Here is a 26,814-nt window from a genome sequence, read left to right on the forward strand (position 1 = left end):
ATATCATAAAATATTAATTCTTCCTAAATTAATATTTTCAATGTAATTCCCGTAAAAACCTCAATGAGTCTTCTCTGGAACTTGATAAAATGAATAATGAATTAACCTTTTTTTATTCAGATGCAATTGACATGTAATGAATTAATCTTGGAGAATAAATGCAAAAGATATTTAGGAACACTTTAAAAATATGAAGTGATGGGGGTGGTCTTGTTCTACCAGGTCTCAAAGTGGATATGAGAGCAGTAAGATATAAAGTCACGTGTCGCTGGCATAAAACCAGACAGACAAAACAAGAGAACAAGAGAAACTGTCCCAAGTATAGTTAAGAATTTGGTGCACGATGAAGATGCTACTCACATCAGTGGTAGAATTTGGATTATTCAAACCAGTGGTTTTGGGACAACTTAGGAAATTAGGAAAAATTAATAATGAACCAGATCCCAGCCTCACTCTCAAAAACAAACTCCAAATTAAAATTATGCATGGAAAATGAAATATAAAAACAGAGAGGAAAGTATGGGCAAGTATGTCTCAATCTTGAAGGAGCTGGGACACAGATGGGGGAGGTGGGGGAAGTCCAAAGTCAGAAACCATAAGGAAAAAGATTTGTCTACAGTTCAAATTGTAAACGTCCTTACAACCCCTATAAAGACATGCATGGTATTTAGGCATAGTAGATACATGCAGGATTAAAGACAAGCAACAGACCGTGGAAATTATTCGCAAGGTGCATGATGGCCGATGGCGAATATCCCTCATATATGAAACACGGTGACAAATCTACAAGAAAAATATTAACACATCTGAAAAAAGGTGTTAATAGGAAACTCACAAAAGAAGGAATGCAAAAGATCATAAGCATTTAAAAATGTCTAATCTCTCAAGCAATAAAAGAAGTGCAAATTAATACAAGAAGGGGATATCATTTTGCCCTTCCCAAACAGGCAATGCTCAAGAGGTGGAGACTCTCGATATCCAGGCATGACTGGTGGGTGAAGTGGGCAGCGTGTCCCCCCGTAACAGCCACACACAGAGTAGAAGACCTCTCTGGAAATCTAGCGTAATATGTACCCACGTTTCATACGCACACTGCTTAACCTAGAAAGGCCACTTTCAGGAATTCAGCTCAAGGGAGGGAAGTGTGTACACAAAGATATTTAGTGCAGTGTTATTCCCCAAAACTATGAATCGGAAAACAACCTAGATGCCCAACCATGAAAAATCTAGTCATCAAATTTGCGGTAATATGAGGACATGGTCCCAGACACCGCTAAGTGAAGCGAGCCGGAGTGAGATTTCAGATAGCCCGCGTTGCATGAAGCCCATTTTGGTAAACAGATTAGCATTGAATAAAAGTCAAGAAGATTAGATACCAAATATATATATATGTATGTATGTATATGTACATACATACAGAAGGAGTTATGCTTTTATTTTCTATATTATGCTAATTTTTATGAAGAGCGTTATTACACTTACCATCAGAATAATATGGTTATTTTCACTGGCTGGGAAGTTGCGGTGCAAACCCCTGGTGTCTGCACGCAGAGGGCCGGGTGGGGGGTGGCCGACGGAGCTGACCCTCTGAGCCCAGGCTGGAGCAGCAAACCCTCCTGGGCAAACCTCCATTTCCAAAAACACTTCTGACTCCACATACTTAATTCTTCATTTTTTTAGGTGATGTGAAAGTTACATGTTTTTTTTAACATACTGTCAAAAGAGCCAAGTTTCTCTGAATGTGACACCTGTCCTCCCACAGCACACAGAGGTCTCCCGTGTACACACTGCCCTGCTCAGCAGGTGACACACACACACACACCCAAGTGTCCTCCCAGACCCAGGCCTAAAGGCCAGTCAGACCCCCAGACCACCACCCAAGCTGAGTTTGTGCAAAGCCTGGTGGGAATGCCCCCTGTGAGGACTTAGCAAGATTGGCTGGCCACTTTTAAGTGCGGCGATCAACTCCCCAAAATACTCCTTAATTCTCCTTCCTGTTTCCTTATCTACAGACACTTGTTCCCCAAACTCAGGGGAAGATGGTTTTCCTCCTGTGGGAAAGGCCTACACTCCACAAAGCAGAGACTGTGTTTTGTTTATTGCTATGTCCCCAGTGGCCCAGCCCAAGGCCTGGCACAGACTAAGGGCCCAATGAACACTGGGTGGGCAGGAATGTGTGAATGAATGAATGAATGAACGAATGAATGAATGAATGAATGAACACATCCCATCTCCTCCCACCTCCCGAGTGCTCTAAATTCTCCAGAGCTGGAGAGCGCAGTGGAGCAAGGCCCATCAGCAGGGAGCTTGTGCAGAGGCACCTCAGACCCTGCCAGCAAGGGGAATCTGCAGCCTAACGAGACCCCCAGTGATCCACGAGCATATGACAGGGTCACAGGTTCTGCAGAATATTCATGGTTCCCCAACTTTGCTGCACATGAAAATATACAGCCCGCTCATGACCTGTTGTGACACGGGCTTGCCAAATATTCCCAGGTGATTCCGAGGGGCAGTCCAGGTTCAAATTCAGGTACCATGGGTCTCTCTGTCACAGCAGCGGCCATGCAGGCCCAGCCTAGGCTCTGACGCACCCAAAAGATCCCGCCCCCTTTTAGGATAAGAGCCCCCCCTCCAACCCAGGGACCACCCACTCAGCTGTACACAGACCCTGGGAACACACTACCCAGCTCAAACACCACCTCTGCCACTTCTTCTGGGCAAGTGCCTCAGACCCTCCGTGCCTCATTTTCCCCCACCTGCACAATGGAGCTGGTGGGTTGGGGCTAGCCTCCTGCACTGGGTTGTGCAGGGGTGGAATGACTTCACTGACCTAGAGCACTCACAAGAGAGCCCCTGCCCCGAAGCGTTAGCAGCCTCTGTGGCTGCTACCAGCCTAATACCAGAGTTTCGGTGAAGAACCTCACTCCTGGAAACTCTGCTTCCATAAAGAGGGCAGACAGGAAGTAAAGGTGGTCACAGTGTAGGGTCCCTCTGGGGACAACGCAGGCTGAATGTAGAGGCTTAGCCATCTTCCCACTTTGTTTTCGTTATTCTAGAAGGAAAATCAGTCTCACTGGTTCCTCACGTTGAGTCCCCGCACCCAGAGCCTGGGCACTGAGAGGGCAAGTTAAGGTGAACACAGTCCCTCCCCAGCGCGCTCCCCACCAGAGGAACGCAGGCCTGCGCCACTGTGCCCAGGGCTGGGGCCGCTCCAACTCCTCCACGGCGGGTGTCTTCTCTTCGTGGATTCCGCGGGCCTACCCAGGACTACGTGATTCCCTTTCCTTGCGCCAGACCAGGGTGTATATGTGTGCGTGCGTGTGTGTGTGTGTGTGTGTGTGTGTGTGCGCGCGCGCGCGCGTGTGTGTGTGTGCGCGCGCGCGCGCCGGGAGAGAGGTGCCCGCAGGTTCGCTGCTGAAAGATGGTGTCCTTCCTTCCTTCCTTCCTTCCTTCCTTCCTTCCTTCCTTCCTTCCTCCCTTCCTTCCTTCCTCTCTCTCCAGGGCTGCGCGGCCGCCCTTCGCCGCTGCACGCGGGCTGAGCCAGGCCGGGCGCCACGCGGGGTGGTGCTCTCTGCGGCAGACGACTGTGCGCGCTCCCCCTCCCGCGCCCCGGCTCGCCCGGAGGCCCGCGCGCCCTCCCGGTGCAGCATGCGGGCGCTGTGACGTTCTCGGATAAATGCCGTGTAACTGTGTAGGCGAACGGGAGCTAAAAATAAGAACGGAAAATCTATCATTAAGGTATCATTGCGCCAGAGCAGCTATTTGAAGGCTCCCATGGTCCCTGGCGCCTGCGTTTGAAGCCCGCCTTTAGGCTTTGGGGGGTATTTGCAGAAAACTCCTAGCAGCGGCTCGCCAGCCAGACCTCGGGGCGCAGGGGGTGCCCCAGTAATTATGGCAACCCTCAAAATAAAATAAAATGAAATAAAATAAGAGCTCACCTAACCCTCCCCCATCTCAACCCCTGTGCTACCCCTCAGGTCGCTGGGGAAGCCACTGGGAGTGCGGCTGGACGCTGAAATGAATGTGGTCCGGCCAATTACGCAAAGAATAGGACCGAAAGCTCTTTCGGATCTATTTCGCCAACCCCCCTCTTCCATCCACCTCGGATTAGAAAAATAAAGTACCGGGAGGGGACCTTTGGAAGAGAAAATGACAACTGGGACTTCACCCCAGGTCTATGGTGCGCCGCGGTGGGGCGCAAAGACGCAAACTCCCAGGATGGCGAGCCTCCGCGGTGCCATGGGCTTAAACGAACATTGATCTGATTTGGTTTTTACCACCCGAAGGGAAGCAGGGGAGACCGGGGTAGAGGGGCAGGATTTGTGTCCGTGCGTGTACGTGTGTGTGCGTCCGGGGAGGGGGAGGTGGCGCCAAGGTGCAGCCTGCGCGCCGCTCTGCGCCGCGGCGGGCTGCGTGCGTGTCTCTGTCCGCGCTGCTGAAACCGGCTCTTCGAGGGATCGGCGTCACCTGACTCCGCCTGCCCCTCGCCCGCGCGCAGCTCGCCAGTCCCTCAGTTTGCCCGGCGCCGGGGGAGGGTCGGGCGGCATCTCCTGGGCTCCGGGGCGCTGAGGAGCGGAGAAGGGGTTCCGGCGGGGAATGGTACATCTCGCTTCCAGAAGCCGCGGCTCGGCGCCAGGTTCCGGAGTGTAGATATTTGGGGGGAGGGGAGAGCGACCAGAAGCGAGCGAGCGAGCGAGAGCCAGAGAGAGGCAGCGCGCCGCGCGCACGGACAGGGGCTTGCCGGGTGCCGCGCGGAGAAGATGTAAGCGCGTGGGGTCTAGCTGGCCTCCGAGCACCATGCAGAAGGGGATCCGGCTGAACGATGGCCACGTCGCGTCTCTGGGACTGCTGGCGCGCAAGGACGGCACGCGCAAAGGCTACCTGAGCAAGCGGAGTTCGGACAACACAAAATGGCAAACCAAGTGGTTCGCGCTGCTGCAGAACCTGCTCTTCTACTTCGAGAGCGACTCGAGCTCGCGGCCCTCGGGGCTCTACCTGCTGGAGGGCTGCGTCTGCGACCGCGCGCCCTCCCCCAAGCCTGCGCTCTCGGCCAAGGAGCCGCTGGAGAAACAGGTGAGGCCAGCGCCGCGTCTGACCTCCCAGCGCCCCGGCCGCGGCCCTCGGCACCCCGGGCCTTCCGCCGGCCGATGGTGCCCGAACTTTGGTCCCCCCACTGTGGGCTCCTTCGGCGCGAGAGGAGGCTTGGCGCAGGTGGGCGGGTGACCCCGCGGTGGGCAGAGGGGGCAGGGACTGCGGGCTGCGGCTGCCCTTCACCCGGCGAGCTCCGTGGGAGGCGGGGACGCAGGCGCCCAGACACGGAGGTGCCGAGAGCAACGGGGTGCGGGACGAGATGGGGGTCCAGAGGACCAGACAGAGACTAGGAGTGCGGACCCATATCCAGCCAAAAATGGTGCTCCCCCCCTACTCCCACCCCGCGACCCCCTCGGCCGCAGACAGCCCCCCGCCCGGGCAGGGCGCAACAGAGGCATCCGAGCGCCGGCCCCCTGCCACGCCGCCGCCGCCGCCGGGAGTGGAGGAGAGGTTGCTCGCTCTGCCAGGTTGGGGGATGCGAGGCCGCAGGGGTCGTCTGGGTGCCATGGAGCGGCGGTGGTCTCCCAGCGGGCCCGAGGCCCGAGCACCAGACCTAGACGTTCCAGGGACCCCTCTGGCGGGCGGAGGCCAGGGCCCGGGCTGCTGCGGAGGCCGCGGGACAGGCGGGCGCTGCTCTCCTCCCCCGCCCCCTGCACCGCCGCCGCCGCCGCAGTCGCGGCCAACTGCGCTGCCCTCGCGTCTCTGGAGCTGCGGGGCTCAGGGCCAGGGGCCAGGGCGGGGTGGGGGTGCGCCTCTGGCGTGGAGGGAGGGAGGAGGGACTGAGAAGGAGAGCAATGTTTAAGATTGGTGTGCTCTCCAAAGGCATCTGGTCAGTCTCCATGCCTCCGGGAAAGGAAAGTCAAAGATAGTGGACCCTAAAATGTCAGGGCTGGAAGGGACCTGAGATCCGTGGCGGGGGGAGGGGACAACCAGCCGGTTATTGCCTCGGAGGAGGACGCTGAGGCCCACAGAGAGATTTCACTTGCCCGGTGTCATACCCGGCGGCCGAGGCTTAGGGTTTCCGAAAAGACAACTGAGATCTCAGACGCTGCTGCGTGCAGACTGGCGGTGTTGGAATTGGCTGGACGGGAAGCCGTGCTTGAAGTTGGCCACCTCCTTGTCAAGACGGGTCTGAGCCCAGCTCTGCCTTCCCTACCCTTGTCTGGTGAAGGTTGGGGGATGAGTTCTGGGGACTGGAACATTTGGCGGTGGATCTCTGGGGATGGCAGGACACAGGGCAGGGAGAGGCTCCCATCCAGCAAAGGAGAGCAAAGAGCAGGGAGCTCCTTTGGCTCAGTGGGGCCTAGAGGACTGACCAGAGAGAGCCAGACCCTGGCTGGGCCAGAAACGCTGCTCTCAGCCCTTGATAACCTGCCCTCACCAGCCTTCCAGAACCTTGCCAACCCTTGCCAGCCCAAGTCCACCTGTACCTCGCAGTGGCCCCCAGCCCCAGCCCCCGCTGGAGCCCACCTCCATCCCTCAGTCCCCAACTCCAGAGCCCAGAGCTGAGCGCCCAGGGAAGGCAGGGAGACAGGGATGGAGGAAGCTGAGTTGCCATGGGGCTCACAGCATCTGTCCTCAGCCCCTCGGAAGCCAGAGCCAGGGCTGAGACTGAATCTCGGTAATGTAACCTCCTGGCTCTCTCTGTGAGCTCAGTGAACACCCTCAACTTCTCTGAGCCTCTGTGTTGTAATCTGCAGAATGGGGATGCTAACGCCTACCCTCCTGAGATTTCCAGAGCACAGTTAGATAATGTATATGGAAGTGTGCTCACAACACATTTGAGCTGGATCTAGAGAAGCTGTAGCTGATCTGAAGTGCCCACCTGGGCATGGGAGAGAGGCCCAACAGAAAATGTTACAGCTGAAAGGAACCTCAGGGAGACCCTACAGCCCATCCTTCCCATTTCACAGACAGACAGACAGACGGAAGACCAGAGAGGGGAAAGATGTTGCCCATTAGCAGAGTAAGTCAGTGGCAGAGCCAGACCGAGAGTTCATCCAGTGTCTAAGAATTCCTGAAAAGGAAATCTTGCATTAATTTCAGATCAGTCTTGGCTCAGGGATCGAACTGCGCTAGATTTTGGAAGGGCCAGGAGTGCAGACCCAGTCGATGCCATGCACACGTGCTCACAGCTGTCTCCCCAGAGCACCGCCGGTCCGGGATGCCCAGATGAGTTCACGAGAGCAGGAGAACAGGATAGGGGTGAGAGGAGCGGGTGATGGTCAGATGCTGCCCAGCTCAGGAGCCGATTTCATTAAAGGCATCCGCTTTGCCTCATGCACTGACATAGACGTTCCTTCCATTCAACTCCAGAGCAAGAGTTTGGCTAACGTGGAAAGGTACATCTGCTTCCTCGGCCTGTGCGTGCCTATGAGAATTTGCAAGGTTTCCGTTCTACATCTTAGAGTAGAACTGATCGCCCCATCTCTCTGGTGGGGTTGGGTGTCCCCAGCAGCCACGCGGCCCCAGCATGAGAGCCATCCTGTCGCTGGGTCTGCGCTGCATCTGGGCCCACAGGGAAGCCTCCACTCCAGACCTGCTGCGCGTGTGGGGGAGTGCCCTCGTTAGGAGGCCTTGGAGGCTGGCAGGTTGACTGGACTGGCCCGGATCTGAAGACCTGCTTTGCGCAGGACGTCACGTCGTCCAGGTCCGAGCGGGCACCTTCCCCCCGGAAAGGCCAGGCCCGGGGAAACCCCTCCAACTGCAGGAACGGGGCAGGGACCGAGCACATAGTAGGTGTGCAGAGAGTGCTTGTGGAGCTGAACTGGGGGCATCGTATGTTCATTGCACACTTGACGTGCTGAGGGCTGACAGGGCACCAGCCCCAGACCCTGAGCCCCAGGCACGTCCTGACGTGTGCCCTGACGCCCTCCCATCTGCGGGCTTCTGTATGGGTCTGACGACGCCTGGTGCAGCCCCCCTCCTGGAGCCCCGAGCTGGGATCCAAAACCTCGCGAAGGCAGACTGGCCCAGCCCCACTCCCGTGCGCTGTGGCCGCTGCAGGGCACCCGGGGGCTGCTCACTCCGAGCTGCCTTCCTCCCCTCCCAGCCCTGCAGCCCACACGCGGAAGGCCCAGGTGCCTCGGACTTAGGATTTGGGCTCAGCTTCCCTCCAGGGGGACCCTGGGTGTGCCTGGCCCTGCTTTGGCATGGAGTGCCCTAGACAGACTTCTCTCACCCTTGTTCTGAGCCCCCTAAACGAAGGCCTCCAGTCTCAGCCTCTCAGTGGAGAACCTGAGCAGAGCAGCCCCGGCACCCTCCTCACCCTACACCCCCAGGTCAAGTTGTGGACCCCAGGCTCTCCCTGGTTCACTGGGAACAGAATCCCTTCCACCGAAACCTCAGCACTGACGGGGGCAGAGGCTCCAGAGGCTGGGGGCCCGTGGTGCCGATTGTGCCCCCAGTGGGTGCCAGTCCCTGGAGATCGGAGGAAACCCACTCCTGGTCCTCATTCACAGGACATCTTCGTGGTTGGCCTGGTGCGTTCAGGTCAGCAGCGGCCCAAAGGCTCTGCCTGTGCCCCGCTTACAGAGCAGGAAACCGTCTCCGGTGCCGCCCCGCCAGGCAGTGGCTAAAATGAGACTCCTTCTCCGGCTCTCTCCCTCTGCAGCTACCCTGTCTTCATCACAAAGCACGCCCTCCCGTCGCTCTAGCACATTCCACCCCTCAGCCAATCAGAAAAACGCAAACCTGAACGGAGGGGGATAAGGTTGTGCTGAAGCAACACCCCTCAGATTGGGAGCTCAGGGACCTGGACTGCGGATGCTTGTGCTTCCAGAGAGGTCCCGCCTTCCAGACGCAGCCCCTGCAGCCCTGAGGCCCTGGGATTAACCGTTCCATCCCCCAAACGTCTCTAGAGCTGAAACGAGGTTGAAGAGGCTCAGTAATTATACCTTAATTGGGATGAGGAAATACCAGGTCACCACCCATCTGCTTGGTGACGGTGCCATGAGGGTGGCTCCAGACTGGCAGAGGCAAGGCCACGCTGAGCTCTCACTGCCTTTATTTGTGCAGTAAATGTCGGGCTCTAGGGCCAGACCCCTGCTAGGTCCTGTGGCTACGGAGAAAAAGAAATCGGGTGTCTTCGGAGAGCTCCCAGGGGATGGGTGTAGAGCCCTCTGCAGGTGCGCCCCAGGAACTGTGGCCAGGCGCTGGGAATTCTCCCTCCCCGCCCCTGCCTGGGCTCCCCAGCTCAAGGCGCCCCGCATGGCTTGCGGAACACCCTCACGGTGTCCCACCTCCCGCACCCCAGTGCCCCACCGCACAGCCCCCGCCAGAGGGGCCTTCCCCGGGCGGGCGCGCATCCGATCACCACACCAGGCCTCTGAAAACACCTGTGGCTCCCACTGCCTTCAGGGAGAAATGCGACCTGTCCCGGAGGGCCCATGGGACCCAGCGTCTCCCCTTCCGCGAGCCCTGCCCCACCTTCCCCATCCTGCTGCTTCTTTCCTACCTCGGAGCCTTAGCCCCGCTCCCTCCTCCGGGAAGGACCTCCCACCCTATGCATGTCAGCGACCTTGTCCTCCCCGAGCTCCCAGCCTCCCTCCCTCGGAGCCCGGGCGTTTCCTTCACCCCCAGCGGGGCCAGTGTGTGATGACCACGAGTCTCCAGGTGCAGGAGAGAGGGGGCCAGCTGAGGTGGAGACTGACGGGGTGGCTGCAGCGCGTAGTCAGTGAGAGTTGTAGAGCCCTGACTGGGTGAAGGAATGGGGTCTTTGCAATAGAGACACTCAGGTATCACCGGCAGGACCCGCCATCCGGGCTGGACGGGCTGGAACCTGACATCACTAGACCAATAAACACTGAAGAACAAAAAAATGCAGTGTGCTGAGCACCTACTATGTGCTGAGCACCTACTATGTGCCGGGCACCTACTATGTGAGCACTTCCCTTAGTCCTCCCAGCAGCCCTGGGAGCTTGTCACTGCTCACCCATTGTCGAGACAACAACAGTGAGGCTCAGAGCCGTCAGGTAACTTGCTCAAGGTCACAGAGCGTGTGAGCAGCAAAGCAGGCAGGTGACTCCAGAGCCTGAGCCCCTCCTCCACCAACCGCGTGGGGCAGTTTGCGTTTACCGTCCCCTGCCAAGAAAAACAGAGATGTAACAGCAACTGAAAATCTGTCACTGTCGCTTCGGTGACTTGTGTGAAGGAGCTTTTGTTTCTCCTTGGGTGGGAGCCTTGCAACTCCGATCCCATGAGTGTCGAGGGAAAACCTACCAAGACAGGCATCCACACCCCACGGTCCGGTTTCCCCAGAATCCGTGGGAACCTGGAGCCGGCGCCCATGTGCACGCAGCCAAGAACAGGACTCAGCCCCCTGATATATATGCAGGAGCGTTGGTGATGCATGGACCTGAGCAGTCCCGGAGCGCTGCCAATGCCCAGACGCCTCCCTGAGGGCACCTGTCGTGCCCTTGGGGCACCCCCACTGCCCACCACCTCCCAGAGAGGAGCTCGCATCCCTTCAGATGTGAAGCCCACTCACTGCGGAGTGGGTTACCCACCTCTAGCAGTGAGGGTTTCAGGCCATGCAGACGGGCTTTGGACCCTGGCCCCCTCTTAGCTTGGGAAGGTCATCAAGCTCCCTTAGTTGGCCCATCTGTGAGGTGGACAGCATAACAGAGCCTCCCCTGCATCCCTGCTCTGAGTGTTGCAAAGCCCTAGCCCCACACAGCAGGTGTCGTCGATGAACAGAAGCTGTCATGGCTCCAGCTTTCACCTTTGTGACCAGACTCCTGCTCAGCGGAGCAGTGGCCCGGGTCACGGGGGTCTCTGGCAGGTTTGAAGATAGTCAACACCAGGCTGTGATTCCTGGACGTTAGGACGGGGTGGTAACTCTTCCGTCAAAGCAAGCATGCCCCTGGAGGGGCCTTGCTCGACCCCGGTGGCCACACCAGCAGCCAGGCCTGTCCGTTCCGCCTCCTAAATCTCTCCGGCCCACCCACTTGCGTCCCTCTCCCCCTGCACCTGCAGTCCAGGCGGCGGCACCTCTCACCTGGACTTGGGAGTGTGGCCTCCTCAAGGTGCACTCGTCAGGACTGGCTGCGTTGAGCTGCAGTAACAGCCAGGATCTGCGTTAACACAGCGAGCATGTGACGTCCTGTGCTGGTGGGCATGGTGACCCCTGGGGAGGCCGGCTGATGGAGATTCGTCCTGACACCTGCCTCCACAGTCACCCCAGCCAAGGGGAGGGAGTGTAGCGGAGCTCCCCGCGGGCTCTGAAGCTCCTCCCAGAAGGGACCCACTCTGGCCACAGTTCAGTGGACAGGGCAAGTCGCATGGCTTCCGTCCAGAGGCAGCGGGCGAGTGCCGGCCCTCCCGTGCCCCCACTGCAGCGTCCCGGGGGCCCCCACTGTCTCCCTGCATCCGCTGTGTCTGCAGCGAGATCTGGGTCTCCAGAAGGCAGCCCTGTCCGTGACGCCCAGCTGACCACACACACAGAGCAGCGGGGGATGGAGGCCGGGCTCCGGCGCAGTGGCCGTAATGGCAGAGGCAGAACGTGCGTGGAGCTGTGTGTGCTCGCTCCGGGAGGGGCAGGTCCAAGCCAGGCCTCCCCGCTTCCTTGCGCTCCGTGACTCTGTCATCCCTGGCCAGGCGTCAGCGCGAGCACCTGGGCCACCGGGTTTCCCCCAAAGTGACGAGGAGGAGAATCCCAGCGAGGAGACAGCCCGGCAGGGAAACAGACCGTGAGAGCACAGGGCAGTCAGCGCGGCTGCTGAGGAAAGCCCAGGGTCCGAGGTCCACCCAGAAGGACAGGGCTCGGGGGCTGCAGGGGCCCCGAAGCCAAGCTGCTCCCCGGGTTCGTGACAGAAGCTGAAGGGCACCCCTGGGCAGACTGGCACTCGTTCCCGCATTCAGCCAACATCCCGAGCGGTGGCGCCAGATTGAAAGATGTTCATGCGGGAACAGCCACGCATGACCTCTGTGGCCGTGGCTCCGCGGGCTGGAGCAGCTAACTTGAGACAGAGACCCTTCAGCGGCAGAGGCGTGGAGGCTGCCCTGACATGGGCCACGGGCCACGGGCTGAGCACTGCCGACTTCATGGCTGAGTCCAGAGGAGGGCCTGGCCCTGCAGCCACTCATCCCCGTTCCGGGGGGTGGCAGGCAGCGAGTATAAGTGAGCGAGTGGTAAGGTGTCCCCGGCAGCAGGCCTCGGTCCCGGCAGGGTGGCGGGCCACAGTGACCCCGTGGCTCAGGCCCCCCAGGGGGCGACAGCTGGACAGGGGCCTGCGACAGGCACTCGGCTTGGGAATAAAGCAGAGCCCAGTGCAGGAACCAGGCTCTGGGAAGATTCCAGCTTGAGAACCCAGAGGCAGAGCCTGGGTGGAATGAGGCCCCTCAGAGCAGGGGAGGACTGTGAGGTGGGGTCCAGACCCTGTGTGGAGCCGTATCCGACGAGGTGGGGCCTTAGGCGTGCCCAGCTGGGCCAGGCCTAGGATTGCTGTGGGAGCAGCCCGGGGGCCGGTGGACGCCGGTACTTCCGCGGAGCTGGCCCTCCTCGTGAGGCGCCATTCTGCACCAGACACCAGGGCTGGAGGAGAGTCAGTGTGTGAGGAGCATGCCCGTGCTGCTGGGGCATTGAGAGAGGTCAGAGGACGAGACACAGGTGGGCTGGGACCTCTCCCTGCAGGGACCGAGGGTGGCTCCCCCGGGGAGCCTGACTGTGGGAGGTGTAAAGGGGACCTGCGGGGGAGCTTGGACGACGGCCCTTCGTGAGGTGGTGAGAGGTGGAATGCAGGCCAGGCTGTGTCCACGCACACAGGAGCACACATGTACAGGCACACGCACATGCACACACAGACACGCACACACACTCAGCTGAAGCCCCAGCAGGTTCTCCAGCACAGACCCCCCTGGACTGGGACACCAGGCAGCCTCGGGCAGAGAGGGCTGGCCGAGGCCCAGGGTCCCGAAGGAGGACCAGAAGGGAGGACCCAGTGGGGGCCGAGGGCTCCAGAAGACCAAGGATGGTACCTCTGCCGCTCAGCTAGAGGAGGCAGGGAGCAGAGGCCCAGACGGTGGGTCTGGTTCCGGCGGAGCAGGATGAATCGGAGCAGGGGAGAGCAGCGGCTGGAGGGGGCAGCTTAGTGGTCCAGGCGGGAGGACACGAAGCCTTGAAGCAGGGCATGGCATGGGGCTGGGGGCAGCACGGATTCCGACGTCCAGAGCAGGACACTGGCGGCCAGTCGAATATTGGGAATGAGAGGGGGATGGGAGCTGGAGCCGTCCCTGGATGCCGGCCATTGCACAGTAACCCCCGACCTTAGCGCAGCCACGACCCCTCAGGTCACGAGCCCCCAGGCCTCTCGAGTGCGCTCATGCACCTGGGTTTTGGGGGCAGGGGTGTGCATTTTTTACTTTGAAACAGCAGTGGTGGACTCTCTCCCAGTTGTGGGCTAGGAGTCTGAAGTCCTGGGAAGGACTTCTCCTGGCCTCTTCCAGCGTCTGACGGTTTCCGGCGGTCCCTGGGGGCCCGTGACCTCTGCCCACCTCTTCTCTTGGCTTTGTCCCTGTGTGTCTGTGCCCCAATGTCCCTCATTTCATCAGGGCCTCTCTTTCCTAACCCAGCACAGCTCATCTTAACTCGAGTACATCTGCCAAACCCCTATTTTCAAATAAGGTCATAGTCACAGCTTCTGGTGGATTTGGGGGCCGCCCTTTGTACATGTGTGTGAATGCACATGCGTGTGTGTTTCCCGGTAATTTGCCCCCAGTGGGTTGATTAGTCCCATCACTCAGACTTGCAGAGGATTCAATTTGTTCAAAATCCATTATTGAGCACTTTTATGAGCCATGAGCTCTCACATTATCTGTTTTAAAAAACCCTGTGAGGCGGGCGATACCCTCCCCACCTTGTGAAGAGAGAACAGATCCACAGGAAAGATGTCTTGAAGACCCCAAAGCCAAGTAATAAGTAATACATTTGAACCGAGGTCAGGTGACTCCAAACCAAGGGTCCCGAGGTGGACTCCCCAGAACACTGGTTTTATGGAAAGCAGATCGATCTTCCAGAAACTGAAAACAAAAGGATTCCGTCGCAGAAAAAGTCCCAGGAAAATTCCTTCATTGCAGGAATGCGCAGACCCTTGACAATGAGAGCAAGTGGGCCTCTGGGTCTCCCTGAAGAGTCCTAGACGTCGATCATGAGAAGCCAGGGCCCCCCACCTCCAGCCGGCCCCACTGCCCAAGCCTGAGAAGCAAAGTCAGTGTCACCTGCTTTGTGGCTTTGCTGTTATCACTTAATAAGCCAGGCTCCTGTACCGTGGTGACGAATGTGTCTGGTCGCCCATCCAGCAGATGAAGGCTGCTCCGTGCCCAGGCCAGGGCACGGTGCCAAGCTCCAGGGGTATTTCTTGGTCAGAAATCATTCAGTGGAAAGGAGGGAGCTCATTCAGAGCAGCTTAAGCCAAAGGGAGGACTCCCTTGGAATAGTGGCAGTGGTAATTAAGGAATGATGCAGAGAACGTGGGCCCGGCCTCCACAGCTTGGACCAGGAACCTGCTCTCTGCCGGCGCCCCAGGTTAGACGGTACCCCGTCCCCGCCTCTCTCTAGGACTCTGCTGCTTCCCTCTCTTTTTTCTTGCTCTTAGCCTTCACCACACACAGCTCATCAGTCCTTCCTGTCCATGTCACTGCTCCAAACACCTGGGGACCCGGGGAGTGACCCCAAGGGCACATGCCCCCACTGCTCCGGGGCTGGTCTCCGGGAGCAGTGGCTTCTGCTGCACACACCGCTCCCCTCGGGGGCCCCCAGCACTGGGTGAGCATCAGAACCCGCTGGGGGGGCTCTTAAAAATCCCGGTGTCCAAAACCCATGCCCCTGCCCCATCCCTCCGCCCCCGCGTTCTGCTCTCACGGGTCCGAGGAGGGGCCCGAGCTCCTGCGGCCCACCCTCTGCGCTCCTGGGAAAGACCGTTAAAAAGTCATCACAGTGCAGGCTGATCGTGGCTTTGCTGGGGGAGGAAAGGGGCCGTGAGAACGCGTGGCCGCGTGCCTGGCAGAGGAGAGGGCGGGGGAAAGCGGTAAGCTAAGCTCTGGCTAGAGGGGCGCCCGGCCTTCCTGGAGGCCCTCCGTGTTCGTCGCTGAGCCATGAGGGGGGCCAGTGTCCGGTTACGTGGGGGCCGAAGACACACGGGTTGGAGTCATGAATGAGAAATCATTCAGACAGAGAGTGGAAGTGGGAGGAATGTTATTTTCCATGACGGGTACACTTGTGTGTGTCTTGCTCAAGGTGGGCGTTACGGCCACTGCCACGTCCCAGTGAGAGACAGCAGGCTGCCGGTGTCCCTGAGCTCTGAGAGCATCCCCAGCCTCAACCCCTTCGTCTGTGGGGTGACCCGCCTTCCCGGCTTGCTCGGGACTCTCTTGGTCTTAGCACAGGAAGTCTGTGCCTGCAGAAGCCCCTGGGTCGTGGGCAGAGTGGGACGGCCGGTCCCCCAGTGTGGGTGTCTGCGGGGGCGCCGCACCCCTGCCAGTCAGGTGAGAAAGGCACGAGGCAAGGGGGCAGGTTAAGCAGGCAGGGGGCTTCAAGCCACCTCCTGAACCTCCAGAGGCTCGAGTCTGTCGAGCCACCCTCGATGTTGGAAGGTTGTGATCCAGGCGCTGAGGACTTTGGAAACTGAGGTGCGTGGGCAGGAGGGGAAATCGATCCAGCCCCCGATGGCCATCAGGCGGCTGGAGCTGGTTAGCGGCCAGGTCAGCCAGGAGGAGAGGAGGGCATCTTGGGGGCAGGCATGAGCTGGAACCCAGGCTCTCAGCCCCAGTGAGACCACAGATGTGTCTCTAGAATATTCCTCCAGCCAAGGTAAGGAAGGACCCCCGTGTGCTTCTGGTCCTGGCACAAACCCAGGTGTGGTGTGCGGTCCTGCCTGTGGACTTGGCACTCACAGGTCTCGTTTCTGGATCCATCCCCCGCAACCTGCTAAGGTTCAGGTGAAGGTCTAGACCCAGGAGCGGTTATCGGCTTCGACTGCCCCTCAGAGTCCCCGGGAGACGCGCGGGCCGTACCCAGACTAATCACATAAGAATGCAGGGTACGGCCGTGGGGGAGACCCATGGGGCGAGGGATGCAGCAACCAGCTGGACCTGCCAAGGCCCTGGGAGAAAGCCGGATCTGTGGGAGCGGCCTGGCCCGGACGCTGAGCGTGCTCCCGGATCCGTCGTGGGACTCCTGAGGGAGCCCTGACTTCAGATAGAGGGACGCACTGGTCTGTGCTGGATATCCGCGGAGGCCCCAGGCGAGTTCCGGGCCCTTCGCTCGGCTCCGGCGAGGCTCCAGGGGTCGTTCAGTGAGCCTTGCCCCTGCAGCAAAGTCGGGTGTGGTCCACCGGTGCGCCCTGCGGGTGCTGCACTCCTGGGTCATTCCGGCAGCTCTCAGGAGGCCTGTCAGGACTCTGGACGGAAACGGACTTCCGGAGGAGGCCCCAGATTTGTTTCTGAGTTTATCCTGCCTCGTTGATGTATCCTATATTATGAGTCCCTGTCCCACCCAGGACCCCGGGGGGTGGCGGCAGGGGTGGCTCTGTGTCACCCCGGAGAGTTCTGGGGGGTCCCCACGGTGGGTTCCGGAACAGAGTTGCTGTTCTGCCAAGGGAGTCGTCCCGCGTGACCACGTGGTCTTGTCCTCGTGGCAGGTGCGACTCAGGCCGCGTCCTGTGGCCATGCTGAGGCCCACGCATTGTTCCGATCCTGCGGACCCCAAGAAGCTTCGAGCGAGTTCTGCTTGGTCGGGCATCGTTCCGGGCGCGCCCGAGATGTGGTCCTACTGTTGTCACATGACCCCAGGTCGTCCGCTGTCCAGTCTGCCGCTCTGCCTGGGCCCATCGCTTACCTCTGCCCAGCCTGGTCACTCTGGGGAGGCCCTGGGGTGGCTCAGCTTCCAGGGGGACCTGGGGTCTGTCCGAGCTCTGATCCAGCACCATCTGAGGCTGTGGGACCATCCCAAGAACTCTGGTGGTACCCAGAGTCACGGTTCCTCCCTAGAAAAGACTGATACTGAGAGTTTATCCAGAACCCCAGAAATACTCCAACTCCCCTCTAGACCACCAGCCACAGGCAGTTCCCAGGCAGGTGCTGGGGATGGGACATTCTGGTGGTCCGTGGCTGTCAGAGGGCTCCAGTGAGCTGGGCTGGGCCCACCGACGCCCGGGAGCCTGGGACCCGGAACCAAAGCAAGCCAGCGGCCCCTCCTCCCTCCCTCAGTCTGTGCCCTAATCGCAGACCATCATCCTGCTCCAAGATCCAGAAAACCTGTCCCGCACATGCCCAAACCAGCCAGAAGGGAACTGAGGGAGGGGAGAGCACATGTCAGGTGCAGAGCACATGTGTCCAGGCTTCTGGGGCAGGAGGAGAGAGACGGGGAGCTCCTGACCTGGATGTCACCAGCCCGACCGGAGGAGCAGACCGAGAAGGGGAGACCTGTGGGGCCGCCCCTGGAGCCTGTGCTGCGACCCCAGCCAGTGGACTCAGCTACCCTGCAGAAGGAGCTGAGCGGCGTGGGAGAGGGGCCTGGGGAGGGGTGGAGACCAGAGAGGCAGGGCCAGACCCAGGGAGAAAGGGGCAGACAGGTGCACAGATGGGCCGGCAAGTACAGGCCGAGAGATGGGGAGGTGATGTCTTCCCGGCCCCAAGGACGAGGAGGTGATTCCTGCTAGAACACGCCAGCTGGAGACAGCCCTGCTCCCTGCCTCAGAGGAACCAGGCGGGCATGGGGCCCTGGGGCTGGCACCGAGCAGAGCCCCAGCCTCAAGCATCTGTGGACCAGCGCCCCTCTGCCTGCATCTCTCCCGTGTGCACACAGTGCGTGTGTGTGCGTGTGTCTGTGTCCACAACCCGGCCTGGGGAGCAACCAGCAGAGGGTGGGAGGAGAGTCCTGAGCATCCCTTGGGGAGGGTCCACCCTGATCCTTGATGTGCTCCACCAGTCACCCACCACATGGGCAGTTCTGACCCTCAGTAACTCTTGACGTTGCCCCGAACTTCTGAAATGGATCAGAGCCTGGACAGTAATCCCATTTTCACTGCAAGCCCACAGAGCACCCACCAGCCAGGAAGGCACCTCTGTTTTGAGTTAGGCTCAGTTTTATGCCGGTATCATACTGTTTTGATTCCTATAGCTTTCTTTGTAATATAGTTTGAAACCAGGGAGCTGGATGCCTCCAGCTTTGTTCTTCTTTCTCAAGATTGCTCTGGCTATTTGTGATTTTTTTGTGGTTCCATGCAAATTTTAGGCTTGTTTCCTTTCTGTGAAAAATGCCATTGAGATTTTGAGAGGAATTGCATTGAATCTATAGATTGCTTTGGGTAGTACGGTCATTTTAACCATATTAAATCTTCCTATCCGTGACCATGGAATTTTTCCATTTCTTTGTTTCCTCTTCAATTCCTTTCATCAGTGTTTTATAGTCTTTCACCTCTTGAGTTGTTTATTCCTAGGTATTTTAATCTTTTTGATGCCGTTGTAAATGGGATTGAGTCCTTGATTTCTCGTTCTGCTTCTTCATTATTGGGGATGGCATTGTTTCCGTTCTACATCTGAGAGTAGAACTGATCGCCCCATCTCTCTGGTGGGGTTGGGTGTCCCCAGCAGCCACGCGGCCCCAGCATGAGAGCCATCCTGTCGCTGGGTCTGCGCTGCATCTGGGCCCACAGGGAAGCCTCCACTCCAGACCTGCTGCGCGTGTGGGGGAGTGCCCTCGTTAGGAGGCCTTGGAGGCTGGCAGGTTGACTGGACTGGCCCGGATCTGAAGACCTGCTTTGCGCAGGACGTCACGTCGTCCAGGTCCGAGCGGGCACCTTCCCCCCGGAAAGGCCAGGCCCGGGGAAACCCCTCCAACTGCAGGAACGGGGCAGGGACCGAGCACATAGTAGGTGTGCAGAGAGTGCTTGTGGAGCTGAACTGGGGGCATCGTATGTTCAAAATCATTGATTTTGTATCCTGCAACTTTACTGAATTCCTGTATCCATTCTAGCAGTTTCTGGGCGGAGTCCTTTGGGCTTTCCATGTATAGTAGCAGGGCATTTGCAGCTAGTGAAGGTTTTACCTCTTTCTTACTGATTTGGATGCCTTTTATTCCTTTTTCTTGTCGGGTTGCTGTGGCGAGGACTTTTAGCACTGTGTTGAATAAAGGTGGTGGCAGTGGACATCCCTGCCTTGTCCCTGATCTCAGGGGAAGGCTCTGTTTTTCACCGTTATGTGTGATGTTGGCTGTGGGTCTTTCGTATATGGCCTTGATTATGTGGAGGTATGTTCCCTCTAACCCTCCTTTGTTAAGAGTTTTATCATAAATGGATGTTGAATTTTGTCAGGTGCTTTTCTGCAGCTATTGAGATGATCATATGGTTTTTATCCTTCATTTTGTTAATGTGGTGTGTCCCGTTGATTGATTTGTGGGTTTGAACCATCCTTGCAGCCCTGGCATAAATCCCGCCCGATCATGGTATGATCCTTTTAATGTGTTGATTCAGTTCGCTAATATTTTGTTGAGGATTTTTGTATGTATGTTCATCGGGGATATTGGCCTATAATTTTCTCTTTTTGTGTGTGGTGTCCTTGCTTGTTTTTGGCATCAGGGTAATGCTGGCCTCGGAAAATGAGGTTGGAAGCATTCATACCTCTTCAGTTTTTTGGTAAGAGTTTGAGGATAGGTATTAAATCTTTTTTGACTGTTTGGTAGCATTCACCAGTGAAGCTGTCTGGTCCTGGACATTTGTGTGTTGGGAGATTTTCGATTACTGATTCAATCTTCTTCCTATAACTGGCCCATTCAGATTTTCTACTTCTTCGTGATTCAGTCTTGGAAGACTATATGTTTCTAGGAATTTATCCAGTTTTTCTAAGTTTTTTAGTGTATAATTGTTCATAGTAGTCTCTTATGATCCCTTTTATTTCTTTGGTATCGGTGGTAACTTCTCCTCTTTCATTCCTGATTTTATTTATTTGAGCCTCTCTTTTCTTACTGAGTCTAGTTAATGGTTTATCAATTTTATTTATCTTTTCAAAAAACCATTTTCATTGATTTTTTTCTGTTGTCTTTTTAGACTCAATTTCATTTATTTCTGCATAATCTTATCTTTATTATTTCCTCCCTTCTACTGATGTCAGGCTTTCTTTGTTCCTTTTTCTAGTTCCTTTAGGTGTAAAGTTTCAGTGTTTCCTTGAGTTTTGTCTTGTTTCTTGTCTCACTATGAACTTGCCTCCTGGAACTGCTTTTGCTGCATCCTGTAGATTTTGATATGTTGTATTTTCGTTTTCATTCATTTCAAGGGTTTTTTTTCTTCTTCTTCTTTGATTTCCTCATTGATCCATTTGTTGTTCAGTAGTGTTTAATCTCTACATATTTGTGATCTTTTTCCAGTTTTCTTTTGCGGTTGATTCCCAGTTGCATACCGTCATGGTCTGGAAAGATGCTCAGTATGATTTCAGTCTTCTTAAATTCACTGAGACTTGTTTCGTGGCCTAACGTATGTTCTCTCCTGGAGAACGTTCCATGTGCACTTGACAAGAACGTGTTTTCTGCTGGTTTGTGGTGGAATGTTCTGTGTAGAGCTGTCAAGTCTAATGTGCCATTCAAAGCCGCTGTTTCCTTTTTGATTTTCTGTCTGGATGATTTGTCCACTGATGTGGCTGAGGTGTTAGTGTCCCCTGAGTCATTCCGTTGCTGTAGATTTCTCTTTTTAGGTCTTTAGTATTTGTTTTATATGTTTAGGTGCACTTATGTTGGGTACATAAATATTTACAAATGTCGTATCTTCTTGCTGGATTAACCCCTTTATCATTGGTAATGCCCATCTGCGTCTGTTATTGCAGACTTTATTTTGAAGACTCTGTTGTCTGATGTAAGTGCAGCTGTCCCAGCTTTATTTGGGTTTCCATTTGCATGAAACGTCTCTTTCCATCCCTTCACTTTCAGTCTGTGTGTCCTGACATCTTGTAGGCAGCATATAGGTGGGTCTTGTTTTTTTGTTTGAATCCATCCAGCAACTCTGTGTCTTCTGATCGGGGGATTTATTCCATTTATGCTTAAAGTACTTATAGATAGATAGGTGTGTACTTATTGCCATTTTGTTCATTATTTTCCAGATGTTTCATATTTCCTCTGTGTTTCTTCTTGCTCTCTTCCCTTGTGGTTTGATGCCTTTCTTTAGTGTTATGTTCAGATTTCTATCTCACTAACTTTTGTGTATCTACTATAGGTTTTTGCCTTGTGGTTACCATGTGGCTTACATATATCAGCCCACAGCCTCAGAGATGTTGGGGGTTTGGTCCCAGATCCCTGTAATAAAGTGAATATCACAATAAAGCAAGTCAAATAAATTTTTTGGTTTCCCAATGCATATTAAACTTATGTTTGAACTATAGTGTAGTCTATTAAATGTGCAATAGCATGATGTATAAAAAAGCAATGTACATACCTGAAACTAAAAATACTTTATTGCTAAAAAATGCTAACTGTCATCTGAACTTTCAGCAAGTCATAATTGCTGATCACAGATCACCAATTTTCACTAAGTGAAAAAGTTTGAAATATTGCAAGCATTACCAAAAGGTGACACAGAGACACAGGATGAGCAAATGCTGTTGGAAAAAATGGTTGATGTGGGGTTGTCACAAACCTTTGCTTTGAAAAAATGGAATAGCTGTGAAGTAAAGTAAGGCAGAGCACAGTAAAATGAGGTGCGCCTGTGTGTGTGTGAGTGTGTGTGCCGATCTATGTGAAGTTGATAGCAAGTTAAGTTTGAACACATTCTGAAACTTTACGCTTTTACTCCCTCCCCCCACATTTTATGCTTTTGATGTCACATTTTACACCTTTTTTTGTGTGTGTATCCCTTAACTAACTGTTGTAGCCATAGTTATTTTTACTGCTTTTACCTTTAACGTTCCTGCTAGCTTTATAGGTGATTAATCCCCTGCGTTTACTGTATGTTTACCTTCACCAGCGAGATTTATGCTGTCGTATGTGTTCTTGTTCCCAATTAATGCCCTTTCTTTTCAGCTTAAACAAATCCCTTTAGTGTCCCTCGTAAGGCCCGCTCGGTGGTGAACTCCTTTCGTTCCTGCTTATCTGAAAAACTTTCTCTCCCCCTCAATTCTGACAATGACCTTCCCAGGTAGAGTATTCTTGGTTGGAACTTTTTCCCTCGAGCACTTTGGAAAATATCCTGCCACTCTGTGGCCTGCCTAGTTTCTGCCGAAAACTCTCTGATAGTCTTACAGGGATCCCTTGTACACAAGGAGTTATTTTCTCTTGATGCTTTGAAGCTCCTCCTTATCTTTCAATTTTGACGTTTCACTTATAATGTGTCACAGTGTGGGTCTCCTTGGGTTCATGTTATTTGGGGCTCTCTAGGCTTCCCGGGCCTGGGTGTGTGTTTCCTTCCCCAGGTCGGGCACATTCTCGACCATTATTTTTTTTATAAGTTTTCCGTCTCTTTCTGGGGGACAGAAGTTTTCTTCTCCTTCTGGGACCCTTATTATGCAAACGTTGTTCCCCTTGATGTTGTTGCATAGGCCCCTTGAGCTGTCTTTACTTTTTCAAATTCTTTTTTCTTTTTGCTGCTCCATTTAAGAGTGGGCTCCCCTACCTTGTCTTCCAGTTGGCCAATGCTTTCTTCTGCTTCGTCCGCTCTGCTGTTGAAGTCCTTTGTGTATTTTTCAGTTCAGTTTTGTATTCGTCACTCTGTGACTTCTGTTTGGTACTTTCTCGTGTTTTCTCTCTGTTGAAGTTCTCTCTGTGTCCATCTGTTCTTCTTCTGAGATCAGTGGCCTGCTCTGTGACCGTGACTTTGAACTCTTTATCAGGTAAATTCCCTGTCTCAGTTTCATGAAGGTTTTCTCCTGGAGTTTTATCTTGTTCTTGCATTGGGAGCATAATCCTCTGTTTCCTTATTTTGCTTGGCTGTGTTGGTTTCCACGTATCAGGGAAAGCAGCTCTCTCCCCCTCCTAAAGGAGTAGCTGCAGGACACCTGGGGGTGGCTTCCAGTCTGCTGTGTGGGCGGCGCCCTGGAGAGGTAGCCTGCCAGGGACTGTGTCTGATTGTTTCAGTCCTGTGGGGCCCAGAACCGCAAGCCCCCTGGCCCACCAGAGCCAGGTGTCCGAGGGACGTCCCTCGTGCGGACCGTGCACAGCCACCGTCTCTGGTGGGGCCGTGGGGGGAGCGCCAAGGCAGAACAAGCCAAGCCTACCCGCCGGGTGTGGTGCGGCAGGGGCCACGGCCTCCCCTCACTTTTAACCCCCGGACGTCCGTAACCTGGGCCGTCCTCACACGATCACAAAAGCCTCCTTCTCTCCCAATCCTGCGACTTCCCCGGAGAAGTTCGCCCCACCCCCCATGCGGCCGGGGAAGTGGGACAAATGTGGGAAATAGGTTGGCATGGAGACCATTGTGTCACCCACAGGGTCCGGCCCAAGGCTCTGCTGATTTGGGGTGAGCTTACCTGGATGCTGAAGAATACAGCAGTCGCAGACCACCCCCGCAAAGGCCATCACCTCGGGGTCTTGCCCTCCCCACTTGGGCCTGCGGCCCTGAGAGGCCGTGTGGCCGGCAAGCAGCCAGTGCTCAGGTGGTTATTGGCGGGTTTATGTTAGTTTCCAAAGGACCAGGGCGCCTGGTGCAGACATCATCAGAGGCCCGGAGCAGACGGAGCGGTCATGTATCTGTCCTTTTTCAGCCACTTGGCACTGACTCAGTACCAGATTCTGTGTGGGGCTCTGGGACCCCCCCGCCCCGAGGAAGCAAGCTAACCCTGGCCTGGCCTTGAGTGGTCGGAGGCCCGTGGGTCCGTCAGACCTGTGAGGCTCCGTGGGAGGACGGGCCTCGGGGGAAGGCAATCCTCCAGTGACAGGAGGATTGGGGCCCACCGGACACCCCTAGCCCCCACCAGGCTGGGGTCCAAACAAGCACCTTCCCCCAGCCTGAAGCTCTGGGTCTCCCCTGGCTGACCCCGGGACACGGTGCCACACCTGTGCCCTCAGGCCACACCACAGCTGCACAGCTGAGCCTGACAGAGACGGGGCCAGGCCAGAGCCACACCCAGAGCCTCCTGAAGGATGTAGGGAAAGACGGGGAACCGTCCCAGGCCTAACCAGAGCCCTGGGGAAAGATGCAGAGCACACTCTCATCCAGGCTGTGTCTCTCCCTCCCAGTGGACAGGTGGATAGGTGCATAGGTGGATGGAGACGTGTCTAGACGGGCAGGTGGAGGGAGACGTGATATACACGTAGATGGTGTAGGTATAGAGAGAGAGCGTGGAGCTCAGGAAGACCGCGAGCCCAGTGTGTCCGCACGGCGTCTTGCCTCCAGGTCCCCGTAAAATGGGGGTAATGGGCGTGACTCCTAGGGTGGGAGTGCTCCCGGCGAGGCCAAGTGCGCGAGGAGCCCAGGCCCGGGCCTGGGACCTCCAGCGTCCCCTCCGGCTGAGGCTCCTGAGGGGCCCGCATAGCACCGCCTTGTCCTCTGCCCTGAGGACGCCCTGGCATTCCACGGAGCTCACTCCAGCATGATCAGCCTGCTCCTCAGGAGGTGCAGTGAGGTTTCTGGGTCGTGTGGGCCCCCCAGGCCCCCACACACCCCCCACCAGCAGCCTCTACTCTTGGACTTCTAGCCCGTCCATCGCAGGGGTCTAGGTGCTGTCACCAAGGACAAGAGATGCAGGACACTTGTGAGGAGCCTGGCCACAGCCATGGCTTAGCCTGGAGCAGGGGTGACAAGGACGGAGGCTGGGGAGAGGGATGGGTGGGCTAGCCTCGCCCTGCGGAGGCCACCGGGAGGGTGTGGGGAGGGAGCCTCTGGGAGCTTATCCCGCCCTGAGGGGCAGAGAGCTGAGTGTCCTCATGGCTTGAAAGCCAGAGGTCTCTGCTGGTGGGGTTCAGACCTGGAGGCTTCTAAGCCAGCTCCCCGTGGTTACATTTCCTGCTGAGGCAGGATTGCAGTGGGTTACGGTGCACATGGGGGTAAACGGAATAGCCGCATGCTTCTCCACTAAGCTGGGCCCACTGCAAAGAAGCCTCTGTTCGGGATAGGGGCCTTAGCCAAGCCCCTCACTCCCCACAGCTCTGAAGGGCCAGGCTTGGGGACCTCCACCCACCCGGCCCCTCCCTGGACCAGCAACTCTGGGGCATCTCCCCACCCCCGGCAGCTTGGCAGGGAAGAAGGCCACTCAGTGAGCCCACCCAGCTCCAGGACATCCCCCCTGGGGACCAAAGGGGACCCACTGTGCCTGTCTGTGCACAGCTGAGAGTCCCCTTTTTCCGAGTTAGGACCCAGAGTCTCACCTGTCTGTAGGCTCGGCGTTCTCATCTTCCCCTCCCAGTGCCAAGCCCTGGCGGGAGTGGACAGTAGGTGCCTGGAGAAGGTCTGCTTTCCAGCTGTGTGGTCCTGGGCAAGTGGCGTAACCTCTCTATGCAAAACAGATAACACCTCCTCCACCCGGTGAAGGGGGGCATCAGTGAGATCATGGGAGACGAGCGCGGGGTGTTCATCATCTCTCGAGAGGCAGGGAACGTGCCGCATAGCCACCTACGGCTCTTCTTCACCTGCTGCTTCGGAAGGGCCGGGGCAGAGGCGGGGGTGGGGGGGGTAGGGGGTGTGCCCACCTGAGCCTTCCGAATTCAGTTATTTGAGGCTGCAGCTGACATTTCATTCCACAGCCCCAGTTATCTGTTTCCTAGGAAACAAGTGAGAGACACTGACTCTCCAAACACATGCGCACACACACACGCACACACGCACACCCCCTGGCTGCCACCGAGACTGACAATTAACAGAAATACAGTAAATGTCAGCAGAGGCTAAAAATAGTTCACGCGCCGCACCTCCGGCTGCTCCCTGCTCCGGGTGCACGGGGCAGGGGGTGGGACAGGGACGGCACCTCTCTGACACAATGCCACACCGTGGCCTGGATGCGTCTCAGACCCGGGGGCCTGCAGGCCCATCTCTGCACCCCGCCGCCTGCCTCTCTCCCACCTCCACCAGGATGAGACCCAGAGGCGCCACGGCTTGGGCCCCCAGCACTTGGCTGGCCCACGCTCTCTGCCTGGCCCCGTCTGCGTCCTGAGGCTGACACCCCCAACCCCCTCAGCAGCCTGGAGAGACACGGCCTAGGGGCACACAGTCTGCATAGTCCTCCCCCACCCCACCCCGGCCCCCTAAAACCTGCCCCTTGTCCCGCCAATGCCCCGCCCCTCTCTAGAGCACCCCTGCCCCCTCGTCACTCAAGCCAGAAACCTGGGTGGTGTCCTCCCGGCTCGGTCCTCCCAGCCCATCCCCCCGCTGGGCACGGCCACCCAGACCCCGCCCACCTGCCTGCCTTGTCTCTGGCAACCCTATTCCGGCCGTCCAGCCCCCCCACCCCGAACACACCGGGGGCTCCAGACATCTGTGCTGTCCCCACAGCCCTTTGTTCTCGCGTCCCTCACAGCTGTGAGCGTAGCTGACGGGGGTGCTCACGGGGCTACAGGCATCGTTCTAGGAGCTGAGGGGCGTTAACCTGGACAGTATAACAGGTGTGCGTCTCTTGTTGGCTGCTCTCCTTCCCAGGAGCCTAGGGGTCAGGCCCCGTGCTTGAGCCGGCTGCAGGTCACCTGCACCAACAGGGGTGCTTCCGGTGGGCGCTCCTCGGGGCCCTGACTTCCTGTTCCTTGCTTTTCCCCAGGACCAGAAGAGCGCTTGGTACATTTCTGTGGAGTGAATTACAGGCAAGCAGCACTCCGTTGGTACC

General features: G+C 56.7%; 1 protein-coding gene across 2 annotated transcripts in view; it reads left to right on the forward strand.

The window, feature by feature from the left end:
• Positions 1 to 4,440: 4,440 nt before the first annotated feature.
• Positions 4,441 to 26,814, forward strand: part of RASGRF1 (Ras protein specific guanine nucleotide releasing factor 1) — a 97,613-nt gene continuing 75,239 nt past the window's right edge. For both annotated transcript variants that reach the window (XM_027571725.2, XM_027571726.2), the window contains exon 1: positions 4,441 to 5,073. In XM_027571725.2, coding sequence (XP_027427526.1) covers positions 4,798 to 5,073 — 276 coding nt within the window. In that variant the 5' untranslated portion in view covers positions 4,441 to 4,797. The remainder of the gene's footprint in view (positions 5,074 to 26,814) is intronic.

This window comes from Zalophus californianus, chromosome 6, assembly GCF_009762305.2.
Source record: "Zalophus californianus isolate mZalCal1 chromosome 6, mZalCal1.pri.v2, whole genome shotgun sequence".
In the NCBI taxonomy this organism is placed as follows: domain Eukaryota; kingdom Metazoa; phylum Chordata; class Mammalia; order Carnivora; family Otariidae; genus Zalophus; species Zalophus californianus.